Source organism: Acinonyx jubatus, chromosome C1 (genome assembly GCF_027475565.1).
Source record: "Acinonyx jubatus isolate Ajub_Pintada_27869175 chromosome C1, VMU_Ajub_asm_v1.0, whole genome shotgun sequence".
Lineage (NCBI taxonomy): Eukaryota > Metazoa > Chordata > Mammalia > Carnivora > Felidae > Acinonyx > Acinonyx jubatus.
The window spans coordinates 29948070-29961887 of NC_069381.1; the positions used below are offsets into that span (position 1 = coordinate 29948070).

The 13818-nt window shown below is 41.5% G+C and overlaps 1 protein-coding gene across 18 annotated transcripts in view; it reads left to right on the forward strand.

The window, feature by feature from the left end:
- The window catches only part of MACF1 (microtubule actin crosslinking factor 1), a 328483-nt gene that overhangs the window by 113820 nt on the left and 200845 nt on the right, over positions 1-13818 (forward strand). For all 18 annotated transcript variants that reach the window (XM_027059599.2, XM_053211857.1, XM_027059590.2 and 15 more), the window contains one exon: positions 11705-11766. In XM_027059599.2, coding sequence (XP_026915400.2) covers positions 11705-11766 — 62 coding nt within the window. The remainder of the gene's footprint in view (positions 1-11704; positions 11767-13818) is intronic.

The window sequence follows — 13818 nt, forward strand, 5'->3', positions numbered from 1 at the left end:
TATGAGGAATACATGATATTCCAGCATTTAGCCCAGTGTAAGCTCTGCAGGTGGTTTTGATATGGCAGGTTCCCAAACTAAGATCTGGGAAGCATTGATTTATCTAGTCCAAACTCCTCACATTATAGATGAAACTCAGGTTCAACGAGGGAAGATGAGTATTCAGTAAGTTAAGAATCATAGGCTAGAAGCCAGCAAATCCAAGTTATAGGCCTGATTCTGCCACTGTGTCACTTTCTCCAAGTTCTTAAGTCTCACAGGACTGGGATTTCTTCATCTTTAAGATATTTTGAGGATTCTTAAACCTCTAATCTCTTTCTATCTGTGAAGTATTTAGTTTTTCTGAATGTGATAATCTAGTGAATTTTCAAGAAACTATCGAGCTTTTCTCCCTCTTCCCTTCTGCTTGTATGCCTCTCCCTCTATCTCTATGGCTCATTTCTCTTGCCACATGCTTATTCCCAGATTATTTCTGTATCTAACTTCTGTCTTGTATTCTCTGATTGCCAATAGAGCAAAGAATTATTATTCATAAAGTTCCTGTTTGCCTGAGAAATAACATAAAACTTTAATTTTATTTTGAAGTTTCTAGAATTATCACTTCCTTAAACTCCCAAATCTCAATCTTCATTGAGACATAAGCCTGTACCAACCCTTGGTGATAGATTTCTGTCATGAATCCTATTACAGCTTTGGTTTGCACCTCCCTTCTTCCCGTTATTACACAGGACTATATTGTGTTGTCTCCTAATTATTTCATGATGGCAGTAGGTGTGGTGGTTAAAAGTCGGTGATAGATGTGAATTTGAATCTCCATTCTGCTACTTGCTAACTGTGTGACTTCTGGCAAATTATTAATAAGCCTCTTTGAGCCTCACTTTGAACTATAAAAATGAGGATAAATAATGTGTACTTGATAGAGTTGTGAGGAGTAAATCAAATACTAAATGAGACAGGCTTTGCACAGTGCCTGACACAGAGTACACACAATATCTAGGTCAGTCTTATCTCCCAAAGTTGACTTATATATGTCTGAGGATAGGAATCATTTATAATGCTGGTGCCGTTATACATTTTTGGTAAGCACAGTTTAATTGCTTGATCTCCAACTCATCTTTTCTCCTTTCCTTCCCTCCCCTCCCCTCCCCTCTCTTTTCCTCTCCTTTCTTCTCCTTCTCTCCCCTCCCTCCCTCTCTCCTTTTCTCTCTCCCTTCCTTTCTTATCGAAGCATAGTTGACAGACAATGTTATGTTAGTTTGAGGTATATGATTCAATAAGTTTATACCTTATGCTGTGCTCACCACAGTCTATCTACCCTCTGTCACCATACATTACTATTACATTATTGACTATATTCCCTATGCTGTACCTTTTACCCCTGTGCCTTATTCATCCCATAGCTGGAAGCCTGTATCTCCCATTCCCCTTTACACATTTTGCCCACCCCCACACCCCACTCCCCTTTGGTGACCATCAGTTTGTCCTCTGTATTTGTGGATCTGTTTCTTCAGCCCATTTTCTTTGAGCTTACATTAAGTGGTTCAGAGTCTCCTGGATCCAGATGTGGCAAGAAGAATTTAGGAAAGCTGTAACTGTAGATGGGACATCTGAATGGAAATCCATGCTCCCTGCTGAAAAGCAGCCTTTTTTTCTTTCTTTTTTTTTTTTTTTAGAGAGAGAGAGCACAGAAGGGCAGAGGGAGAGGGAGGGAGGGAGAGAAGAGAGAGAGAGAGAGAGAGAGAGAGAGAGAGAGAGAGAGAGAGAGAGAGAGAAAATACCAAGCAGGCTTCATGGCCAGCACTGAGTGTGGAGCCTAATGTGGGGTTGGGGAGGGGGCCTCTTTTGGACAACCACGAGACCATGACCTAAGCTGAAAGCAAGAGTCCGATGTTTAACCCACTGGGCCACCCAGGAGCACCCCTCCACCCCCCGCCTTTTTTGAAAAGTAGCCTTTTAATTATCATTTGGGAATACTTCTGTAGTCTGACTTTGAAAATCACGTCTTAAAGTGTCCTTGTAGATAATAACCTTGGTGCATAGTGGGCTTTCAGTGTATATTTGTTAAATGAATGAGTATTCTTGAGTATCCATTGTTGTCTTAATTGTTTAAAGAAATTTAAAACATGGTTCTTGACTCCAAAGAGCTAAAGTTCAGATAAATTGGATTTACATATAGAGGTATCTAACAATAGGTGTTATATGCTTGGTGCCAAGTAAATTGAATAAACATAGGCACCTTGAGGCATCTAGAGGTGGCTGGCATAGCCAAAAAGGTATAAAGGAAGAAGTGGGATTTCAGTTGGGTCTTGTAAGGAGGCTCTAACTTAGATGATCCAAAAAGAGTGGAGGGCGGGGGCAGATATTCCAGTAGGGGCAGATGGTGAACAAAGACAAGAATGTGCAAAGTGTGTTTGGAAACAATGATATCAGAATGGTTGTAGTGAGGTCTTGTAGGGGAGAGCCTAAAGGAAAAGGTGGAAGAATAGATTGTAAATTTCTTCAGGTCAGAGGCTACGTCTTTGTCTCCTCCAACCACCTAACATATAGTGAATAAAAACTAGACTCAAATATCAAAGGGTTGTAGCAGACTATGGAGTAAAGGGCCTGGACTTAGTCTTCTGGGAGCCACTAAAAGATTTTGAGTAGAGGGATAATATGGGCAAAGTGGTGATTTAGGAAGATTTGTTGAGAGAGGCTGTCTGCTGTACTTGCCACAGCCTCACCGGCAAACAGTTAGCTTCAAATCTGTATCCTCAATTTTGACTGCTCTTCTGAACTCTAGACCTAGGGTTCCAACTGTCAGCAAGAAGGTCCTGCTAACACTTCATTATTTTTCTTCTCCTTTACCCAACCTGTGCACAGCCAATCTGTGCCTCCTTCTGTTTTCCTAATCTCAAGACACTACTCCTCCCAGTTGCTAGAAACATTATTTGACCAACATTTTTTGACTAGAAACATTGGAATTGTTTTGAACCCTCCCTTTCCTTACCGTATCTAGTCACTATTTAAGGGCTATTGTTTCTGCCTCTATTTTATCTTGCAGATCTTGACTGCCCTCCTTTAATCCCTGCTGCCTCTGCCCTAATTCATGCTCTTAGATTTCTTTCTTGGTTTGTCATGGTAGACATCTAGCTTGTTCTTGTACCTCTTAGTTGTCTGTCTGCTGCAGTCTGGCCTTCAGTTCAGTGCCAGATTAATCCTTCCAAAACACCCTCTTGTTCAGAAAATCTCAGTGTTACTATTTTATTTACTGAATTAAGTACATACTCCTTCAGTTTTCTGGAGTGATTTAACCTCAGATGACCTTGCTAGCTTCCTTTCTCATTATGTTGCTAATTGTAGGCTATGCATAGCTATACTATTCCCTGAAACATATCCTCTGTACTTACACATGTCCCAATGGCTGCTCCTGCTTTTTCTTCCGTTCTGCATTCTTTTTTTTTTTTTTTTTTTTTTTAACGTTTATTTATTTTTGAGACAGAGAGACAGAGCATGAACGGGGGAGGGGCAGAGAGAGAGGGAGACACAGAATCTGAAACAGGCTCCAGGCTCTGAGCTGTCAGCACAGAGCCTGACACAGGGCTCAAACTCACAGACCATGAGATCATGACCTGAGCCGATGTCGGACGCTTAACCGACCGAGCCACCCAGGTGCCCCACCCCCCGTTTGGCATTCTTTAACTCCTTTTTGGGCTGCCCAAATCCTAATTGTTATCCAAGGTTTAGTTCAAGCATCATGCCTTCCATGACTCTTCTCCTGCCCCTCTATCAGAATTAGCCAACTCTGTGATTATCAGCATCATGTTGTGTAGCTTGTATATGGTATGTTATTTGCTTGATAATATTGTTAATTATTTACATATTGGTCTTTGCACTAGATTGTAAACTTCGTGAGGTCAAGGCACAGGCCTTTTCTGACTATCTACTTCCCTTCTCTGTCAGCTCAGGTATTTCAGTTTGACATTTCCAGGTAGTTGGTGCTTCTTGGGCTTCTTGAACCATTTGTGATTTTTCTGTGGCCCCTGGGGAAACAAGCAAAAGCTATTCTCTTATTTGCTTTTTTAATGATTTATAATGCACTGGGACTATGTTATGGGCTACGTTGGATTAGAACACAGAGCTTTGCACTGCAAATGCAGGCTTTAATTCCAATTTTAGGCCTATTGTCAAATTGTTTCTGGCAGAGTAGGACAGATAGATGTGTAAACAGTGATATCTTGTACCAAGCACAAGAGGAAGATCACCTCAACTAGTGTGTATAAGGGATAGGAAAAGCTCCTGGAGGAAGTGATGGTTGAGTTGAATACAGAACAATAAGTAATCAGAGAAAAGGGAACTATATTCCAAGCAGAGGGAACAGTAAATACAGGGGAAGATTACATTTGGCAAGAATGTTCAGGAAGGCTGAAGAATTTTTATGAAACAGGAGAGAGGAATGAGTGGCAGGCAGGCAGCACATCATAATGGGTCTTAGATGCTGAGACAAAAAGTTTAAATAATATCCTGAATGGAGGCATCAGGCTTTGGAATCCAGTGGAGCTGAGTTCAGATTTGACTTCATTATCTACCTTGTGATCTCTGAAAAATTACTTACCCTCTCTAGGCTTTATTTTTCCAGTAAAATAATATTTGATTTTCAGGGTTGTTGAGCATTAGAAGCAATGTATGTAAGGTGTGTAGCACATAAGCAGGTGTTCAATAAATGTTAACTGTTAATATTATTATGAGGATACAGAGTCATGGAAGGATTTTAAGTCAGACAGTAAGATTAGTTTTGCCAGAAAGATGGCTGGCAACATTGAGAAGGATAGTGTCTTAATTTGGGCTGCCATAATAAAACCACACACATGGTAGCTTACACAACACACCTTGATTTCTCACAGTTCTGGAGGCTGGAAGTCCAAGATCAAGGCAACTGCAAATGTGTTGTCTGGTGAGAGCCCTCTTGCTGGTTCATAGACTGCTGTCTTCCCACTGTACCCTCACATGGCGGAGAGAGGACTGTCTGGGGTCCTTTCATAAAGAACCACCTTTTTATAAGGCTCCACCCTCTTGACCTAATCATGTTCCGAAGGCCTCACCTCCTGATACTATCACAGTGGGGGGTTAGGATTTCAACATATAAGTTTAGGGGAGGAGATACAAACATTCAGTCCTCAACACATGGATTATAGTAGGGAAACCTGTTAGAAACAGAGGGAAAAGAAAAGTTCAGTTTTAGACAAATTGAATTTGAGATGAGCATGAAATTAATGTTTAGGAGGCAATTAGGCATATGGGAGTGGTATTTAGGATGAAAGCGTGAGCTTAAGATATGGATTTGAAAATTATCAGTTATGATTGAAAACATAGGAGTAGATGAAGTCATTCTGGGAGAATGGAGAGAACAGCTCTTCGTAACTTTTTTTAAAAGCTGTGTTTTTGGGAGGCACCTGGGTGGCTCAGTTGGTTAATAAGCATCTGACTTCAGCTCAGGTCATGATCTCGCGGTTTGTGAGTTTGAGCCCCCGTCATGCTCTTTGCTGACAGCTCAGAGCCTGGACCCTCCTTCGGATTCTCCCTCTCTCTCTCTGCCCCTTCCTCACTTTCGTGCTCACTCTCTCTCTTTCTCTCTCTCTCTCTCTCTCTCAAAAATAAACATTAAAAAAATAAAAACAAATAAAAGCTATGTTTTTCCCCTTCCACCATGCACATAACACCCACCTGTATCTTAAGAATACAGAATGAAGGAAAGAGGGCGAAGGATGAGTAAACATATAAGGAGTGAGCAGAAGAGAAGGAATAACCCAAAGAGGAAGAGGATCACTAGGGTAGAATGGAGTCTGAGATTCATGAGGGAGAGTGGGTTTAAAAGCTGAAGGAATGATCAGCAGTGTCGTTTGAATTGACAGGAAGGTGATTGTGGAGAAAGCAGTTTCAGTGAATTTGTGGGGCTGGAGGCCACACAAGTCACATGGGGGACTAGGAGGTGAGGAAGTGGAGACAGCATTGTCATCATACTTGTTCAGGAAGCCAAGGGGAAAGGAAAGAGAGAAGTTAAAGATATACAAGCTAGGGGATAATTGTTGGATTAAGGTTCCTGAGGGAAGAGAAGAGGTGGGATCCAGATTTTAGGTGGAAGGACTTGCCTAAGTTATAGGAAGGACATCTCTGCCAGTGAAACAAAAAGAAAGAAAATTAGGGTATATTGGTAGCTCAGTGGACTGTAATGCTCTTAATAAAAGTTGGAAACAAGTATTAAATCCTTCTAATTAAGTAATCCCTGCATGGTTAATTGGTACCTCAATATGTACAATCTTAGAATTTCCCAGTGGGCAGTTGGGTTCTTTGTTGTCAGTTCATAGCCTTTGGTGGGGCCAAGTTTATAAGAAGCATCAAAAATATCGCCTTTTCTTTGATTGACTTGGGTACCTTTGAAAATTGTACCTTTGCTGGGCCTGGAATTAAATTAGGGATTTGTGTGTAAGAGGCCAAACCTAAAACTTATTTTAAAAGTTTCAAAGTCTGAGCTGTTTGGAGCATTTTGAAGGTATAATAGTTAAAGTTGCTCTTTGGCTTCCCTGATGAATTTCCTTGCTAAAAATATTAATGATCTTAAACCTCAGGTATTGCAGTATCCTTGTCTTAATGCTTAAATCGGAAAGAACTTGCATATAATTGATGGCTCTGCAACACAGGATCCTAAAAAAGAATCCTCCAGCTTTGGGGCACTGTTGTTCCATAAAACCCTTTTCTGAGGAGCTTCTGGCTCAGCTCTAAAGCAGGCTATCTGGTCTTAAAAAGGGCTTGTAATCACGTTGCCCTTAGTAATTTTGTTCAGAGTAAGTACTCAGACCTCTCACTCCTGAACTGAAAGTCAGTTTTTTAGCTATTAGAAACATGACTGATATGAGAACATTAGGTCTACCTAGCGCATTATTGTCCTGTAAGGACTTGGTAGGTGAATAGAATAGCTTATGGATATAGTAAGATGGAATGAACAGTCTCCATCATGCCCGTTGCATCTTTAGGTCTAAAATAAAGGAGGCAGTGGACTAAAGAGAAATCCTATGAATTCCGCCTCTTTAAAATGTTGATTAGTTTAGGGGCACCTGGGTGGCTCAGTCGGCTGGGTGTCCGACTCTTGATCTTGGCTCGGGTCTTGCTCTTAGGGTGGTGAGTTCAAGCCCCATGTTGGGCTCCGCACTGGGCGTGAAATCCATTTAAAAAAAAATAAAGTTGATCAGTTTAAAAGGACATTTGTTAACTTTTCCAACTATGTACTAACCTGTCACAGCAAACGCATACAGCTTTTATGATAAAAGAAATTCTGAAAAGAAAAATAAGAAGGAAAACTTGTGTCTCCAGGGTGAGAATTTTGTAAAATTAGAAACAGGCCACTCTTGGTTAAGAAGGTATTAAGTGTAGTGAAGCAGAATGGGTTTGGTAGTGGTGAAAATGTAGGGGGTGGGGCAGAACTTTCAGTTGGCTTTTTGTTTTCTCATCATGGCTGCATGTTTCAGCACACAGGTGACACTTACTGTGCTGTTGGCTTTTTTACCTGTTGGACTGTTTTCTTGTAGGTAACTTGGCTGTGATTTCATTCTGTGTGTTTTGTTAGCCAGTCTTCTAATCATATATTGGCCACTCAAGAAAGTTTTTGTTTTAGGTCACATCCTGCAGAGCTTTAGCTGTTAACAGCTTTGGGAGATACAAAAAGTAAAGCATGGTCTCCTTCCTTAAGGAGTTAATGATCTCATGGGTGATGTGAGAGTAAGCATATTAAAAGCCAGGACTCTATATATAAGTGCTGACCGAGTGATTAGCATAGTAAGAACCATAAAAATGTGTAGGACAAAGAGACTGTTGAGCCTGGAGTTGTCAAGAAAGGCTGCCAGAGTAGTTTTCTCAAGTATACATCTGATCATGTCATCTCCTATTTAAAATCTTTCAAAGCTTCCTCTTACCTATCTCTACCAATTTCTTAGTGGTAAAGTTTGAACTCCTTTGCTTGCAAGAACGGTCATGATTTGACCCATGCCATCCTATCTAGTTTTAAATCTCTCCACTACCTAATATACATCCTGTCTTTCAACCATCCTTGATTCTGTGCTCTTCTCTGAACATAAGCTCCCAGTTGTCTCTGTGAATTTGCTACGTGAAACTTCGTGTAGTAGCTTTGTCCCTTCCTTTTAATTCCTGGCTAACTTCTACTCATCTTTTAAGGTTTAGGTAGAGTCATTCATCTGGAAACTTTCACTAACTGCTCATGTTTCCCTCTCCTGTTCAGGTAGCTTAACCATTTCTCTTGTGTTCTTGAGCACTCTGTGCTTAGCTCTGTTATAGCATGTATCAAACTGTACTGAAGTTATTTCTCTTTTCTGCTAGACTTTTTCTTTCTTTTCTCTTCTCTCTTCTCTTCTCTTCTCTTCTCTTCTCTTCTCTTCTCTTCTCTTCTCTTCTCTTCTCTTCTCTTCTCTTCTTTGTAGGTTCCATGCCCATTGTGGGGCTTGAACTCAGGACCCTGAGATTAGGAGTTGCCTTCACCAACTGAGGCAGTCAGGCGCCCTGTCATCTCTTTTAAAGAATAGGGACTGTGACTTCGGTATCTATTGTCAGAGTCAAACACAGGCTCTTCTAGGGAGCTAGGTCCTTAATAAAGATATATTCAAAGAAGAAATGAGTAAATGAATAAACTAAATTTTAAGGGATAAATAGCATTTGGAGAGGTAGAGAGGGAGAGATTAGCATGTCATGAAGAGAAAATAGTATGAGCAAAGTGTCAGTGATTTAGATGAGACTACAGTTGTAAGTGGATTCTTTTGTGTTTGTTTTTGTTTCAAGTTTTTATTTAAATTCTAGTTAGTTAACATATAGTGTAATATTGGTTTCAGGAGTAGAATTTAGTGATTCATCACTTACATATAACACCCAGTGCTCATCCCAACAAGTGCCCTCCTTAATACCCATCACCTATTTAGCTCACCCCCCACCCACTTCTCTCCAGCAACCCTCAGTTTGTTCTCTATAGTTGAGAGTCTCATGGTTTGCCTCTCTTTCTGTCTCTCTCCCTTTTTTCCTCTTCCCCTATGTTCATCTGTTTTGTTTCTTAAATTCCACATATGATTGAAATCGTATGGTATTTGTCTTTCTCTGACTGACTTATTTCATTTAGCATAATATACTCTAGCTCCACCCACATCATTGCAAATGGCAAAATTTCATTCTTTTTGATGGCTCAGTAATATTCCATCGTGTGTGTGTGTGTGTGTGTGTGTGTGTGTGTGTGTGTGTGTGTGTATGCCACATCTCTATGCATTCATAATTCAATGGACACTCAGGCTCTTTCCATAATTTGGCTATCGTTGATAATGCTGCCATAAACATTGGGGTGATGTGCCCCTTCGAATCAGTATTTTTGTATCCTTTGTGTAAATCCCTGGTAGTGCAATTGCTGGGTTGTAGGATAGTTCTGTTTTTAACTTTTTGAGTTATAAGTGGATTCTGATTCAGTCTGCAGATGACACAGGTTTGGAAAGGATAATGAAGATGTTAGATAACTGAATCAGCATCTAAAAAGATCAAAATACATTGGAATTACAGTGGTCAAATCTAATAAAGATCTTGGCTTTGAATACTTACAGGGCTCTATTAAGTGAAAGCCTACACTTAAAAAAAAAATTCTAGGGGCGCCTGGGTGGCTCAGTCGGTTAGGCGTCCAACTTCAGCTCAGGTCACGATCTCGCGGTCTGTGAGTTCGAGCCCCACGTCGGGCTCTGGGCTGATGGCTCAGAGTCTGGAGCCTGCTTCCGATTCTGTGTCTCCCTCTCTCTCTGCCCCTCCCCCATTCATGCTCTGTCTCTCTCTGTCTCAAAAAAAATTAAAAAAAAAAAAAGTTAAAAAAAATTCTAACAGTTCCAAATGAGAGCCAATAGGTAGAGTTTATAGTGAAGCAAATGATGACATTTTATTGAACTATTAAATCAATATGTATTGCCTTAGGAGGTAGTAAATTCTCTATTAAATCTTAAATATCAGGAATATTATAGAAGTATGCAGGATCTGGGCATACCTTTCAACCCCGAATAGATGATTCTTTGTTGTTGAAGGGAATCATGTTTCAGCAGGGAATGACACTAGATAACTAATTCTAACTCCTAAGTTCTGTGGTATATAGTAGGAAGAGATCAGTGTTCTTGCAAGGCAGGAAAGGATTCAAAGCTGAAAAGAAGGATGTGAAGTTCAGACCAGAGATAGGGATGAGGTAGCCTTACCAAATGGCTATAAACTTAGAAATGTGAGCAGGTAGTACATTCACCTAGAAGTAGAGAGAGAGTGTTGGCATTATTTGGAATGGTGCCTATGTGACCCTTACTAGGTAGTCAGTTAGAAAGGAAGAACCAGGCAGCGGGGAGGGAAAACCTCACTGATGTTTGTGTGTATTGCTGGTGAACCAGAGTTCTATAATTCTGCCACTTTCTCCTCTGGAATGCTGACTGACTTGGAGCAAAAAATGGAAGAGTTGAGCAATGTGGTAATTCAGGTTTGCAGATTGTCACGGTGAATGTAGTGGTAGAAGGTTAGGCAGATGACAGTTCCTGGGGTATGAATGATGGCAGCTTTGAATTGCTTAACTGTGTTGTCTAGCATAGACTGGAATAATCTTAGATGCTCTTAAAGGGAATGGAGTGATGAAGGTTAGGAATGATTAGAGGTACAGAAGGTTGATAAAGATGACTGTTAAGTAGGTATGTTTGGAGCAGAAATGAGGCCCAGGAATGGCAGCGTGATGGCTGGATATGCACAGGAGATCAAGTAATTTGAGGATGCCACAGGGTGCCTGTGAAGATAATCAGTGTGAACTAAGTTGTTGTGGAGGTTAAAGTAGATTTACCATGTGGAGGGGGACAGGTGGCAGGGAGTGGTCCATGACAGCAAGGATGATTTGAATAAGGTAGTATGGGGATGGCATAGGCTTCAAATAGAAGAAAAAGAGCAAGGCTGATGGATCAGTGGGGTGGAAGCACCCTGGGGAATTGGTGGGTGTGGTAGAAAGGGAGTCCTCTGCAGGACCAGGCCTCTGGAACAGTGATTGCCAAGTATTGGCAGTCATGTATTTGTTAAAGAGGTGCACAAAATGGAGAATGAAGGAGAATTTGCCTACAAAGAAGTGGCTCTGTAAGACTTAGGAGAAGGAAGGGGTGGGGGAGATGTGCAGTGTGGGTAAACTGAGCAGCTTTCTGACTTTGCCTGATTGGTAAAGGCTGGTGAGGAAAGTAGGACAGGAGAGGGTGGGGGCAGAGCATTGGTCAGGCAGATCAGTTTGCAGAGAGGGAGATGTAACCACTGCTAATACAAGGGTCCCAAATGCCAAGGCCACTCCACCTCTTCTGCAGGTGGTGTTCACAGCTTTGGCTTTATGGAGGTTGTTTTGGGGGAAGCAGAGAATCACTCACTCCCCAGAGGATTATGATGTTAAAGAGACTTTGCCACAATATGGTTTCTCAGGCATATGCGACTCTGTCTCGTCTGTAAAGCAGCAACATGGTCGGGACAGGGGAGGAAGTCCAGAGAGGCCAAATCTTCCCAACAACAAGACACTTCTCATGGGTCTATGGAAACTATCTTCACAGTCCACGGAGAAGCTGGGGTGTGGATGAAGCCGGGGTATGGGAACTTGTCCGGGCAGCACTAAGCCAGTGCCTTCTCTGTGTTTCCTTTTCAGATGAACGGGACCGTGTTCAGAAGAAGACATTCACCAAATGGGTCAATAAGCACCTGATGAAGGTAGGACTCCTTCACAGATGTTGCACTGGCACCTCTGGCTGCTCTTCAGCTGGATTTATCAGTCTTGTCTCTTGGATAGTTCAGATTGCTTGTCATGTGCTCAATGTAGATACACATGTGACTTTTTAAAAATAACTAACATAGTCATAACAGTGTGGAAACTTGTACTGATCGGTTTCTTGGAGACGGCAGTAATAAATGCCATTACCTCAGAAGGTTGAGGGTTGAGGTTGCCCGGGGGGTGATTCCTAGATTCAAAGAACACTTTGTTCCTAGCTTTATAAATTATCTTCTAAGCTCCCTTCTTTATTTTTTTTCTAGATTTGACCACTGTGTAAGGATGGGGAAGAGGGGCTTTTATTCTCTAAGTGTACAAATCGTAAATGTTTAGTTTAAGCAATTTTTACATGTGTATATACATTATAACCACCATGCAGTTTAAGATGCAGAGTACTTCCAGAATTGCTGGTGGGGGGGTTGGTGGGGAGGGACAGATTTTATCATTATTTTTAAATAGAGGAGAAACCTAGGCAGAGGCCTGTTATAATTTTTTTTTTTTAACGTTTATTTTTGAGACAGAGAGAGACAGAGCATGAACGGGGGAGGGGCAGAGAGAGAGGGAGACACAGAATTGGAAGCAGGCTCCAGGCTCTGAGCCATCAGCCCAGAGCCCGACACGGGGCTCGAACTCATGGACCGCGACATTGTGACCTGAGCTGAAGTTGGATGATTAACCGACTGAGCCACCCAGGCACCCCAAGCAGAGGCCTGTTAAAAGCCCACCTCAGGGAGTGCCTGGATGGCTCACTTGGTTGAGTGTCTGACTTCAGCTCAGGTCATGATCTCATAGTTTGTGAGTTCGAGCCCCACATCGGGCTTGCTGCTGTCACTGTAGAGCCCGCTTCAGATCCTCTGTCACCGCTTCTCTCTGTCCCTCCCCTGCTCACACTCTCGCTCTCAAAATAAATAAAAACATTAAAAAAAACACACACACACACCTCAGGCTAAGCAGTGTGACTAATATGGCAGTCAATATTTGAAAACAAAAGTTTTGAATATTGTGTAATAATTACTCAAATAATTCAGAAAATTTTGAGTTATATTGATTACTGCTCGGGAAAGGTCACCAGTGACCTCTTAATTGCTGTATCCAGTAGCCTGGTTTTGTCTTTCTTTTATTTGATTTCTCTACAGCATCTGATACTGTTGACTAATTTATTATTTCTTAAAACCCTCTTTTATGTTGGTTTCTCCTACACTGCTTTTTCCTGAATTACCTCTTTCCTCTATGAATGCCTTTTTCATGTTTCTCTGGCCTTTCTTTCTGACTTCTCCATGTTGCTGGTCCCTAGGGTTCTAACCTTACCCATTTTCTAGTTTTGTTCTCTGTACTCGTCTTTGGCAGTCTCTTGTGTTAGTCACAGGGATCACTGGTGGCGCGGAATGCAAGAAAGCACAGGAAGAAAAAGAATACAAGGTGATCTCATAGAATCTGGTGTCTGGAGGCAGCTAGGCTTTACGAAAAACTAAACATTATCAGGCAGCTACTCTCTTTTTATGAGGCCTTGTGTTCTTTCACTTTTATTTCTTTCTGTATGCCTCCTGTGTCTCTGCATTTCTCCCATTGCTTGTGTGTAAGCTGTGGTGGTTGTCTCTCAAATGGTGATATAAACCCTTGTGGCTGCAGGATTCTGAAGACAATAGAAAATCTGATCGGCTGGGGTTTCTTTTTCCTCCATGGGTCAGGTGTCCATCTATAGCTCAGTAATCTGTAGCTAGGGAGATGGTTACATAAATTAAACATACCTCCTTAGGGCCACTTGTTTAATGGGAATTGCAGTTGAGGGCAGTTTTCAAACTATAAAGTATGGATAAGGACATAATGAGGGGCACCTGGGTGGCTCAGTCTGTTAAGCGTCTGACTCTTGATTTCAGCTCAAGTCATGATCTCTTGGTTCTCTCTGAGATTAAGCCCCATGTGTGGCTCTATGTTAATAGTGCAGAGCCTGCTCAGCATTCTTTCTCTGCCACTTATGTGTGCACACGCACTCT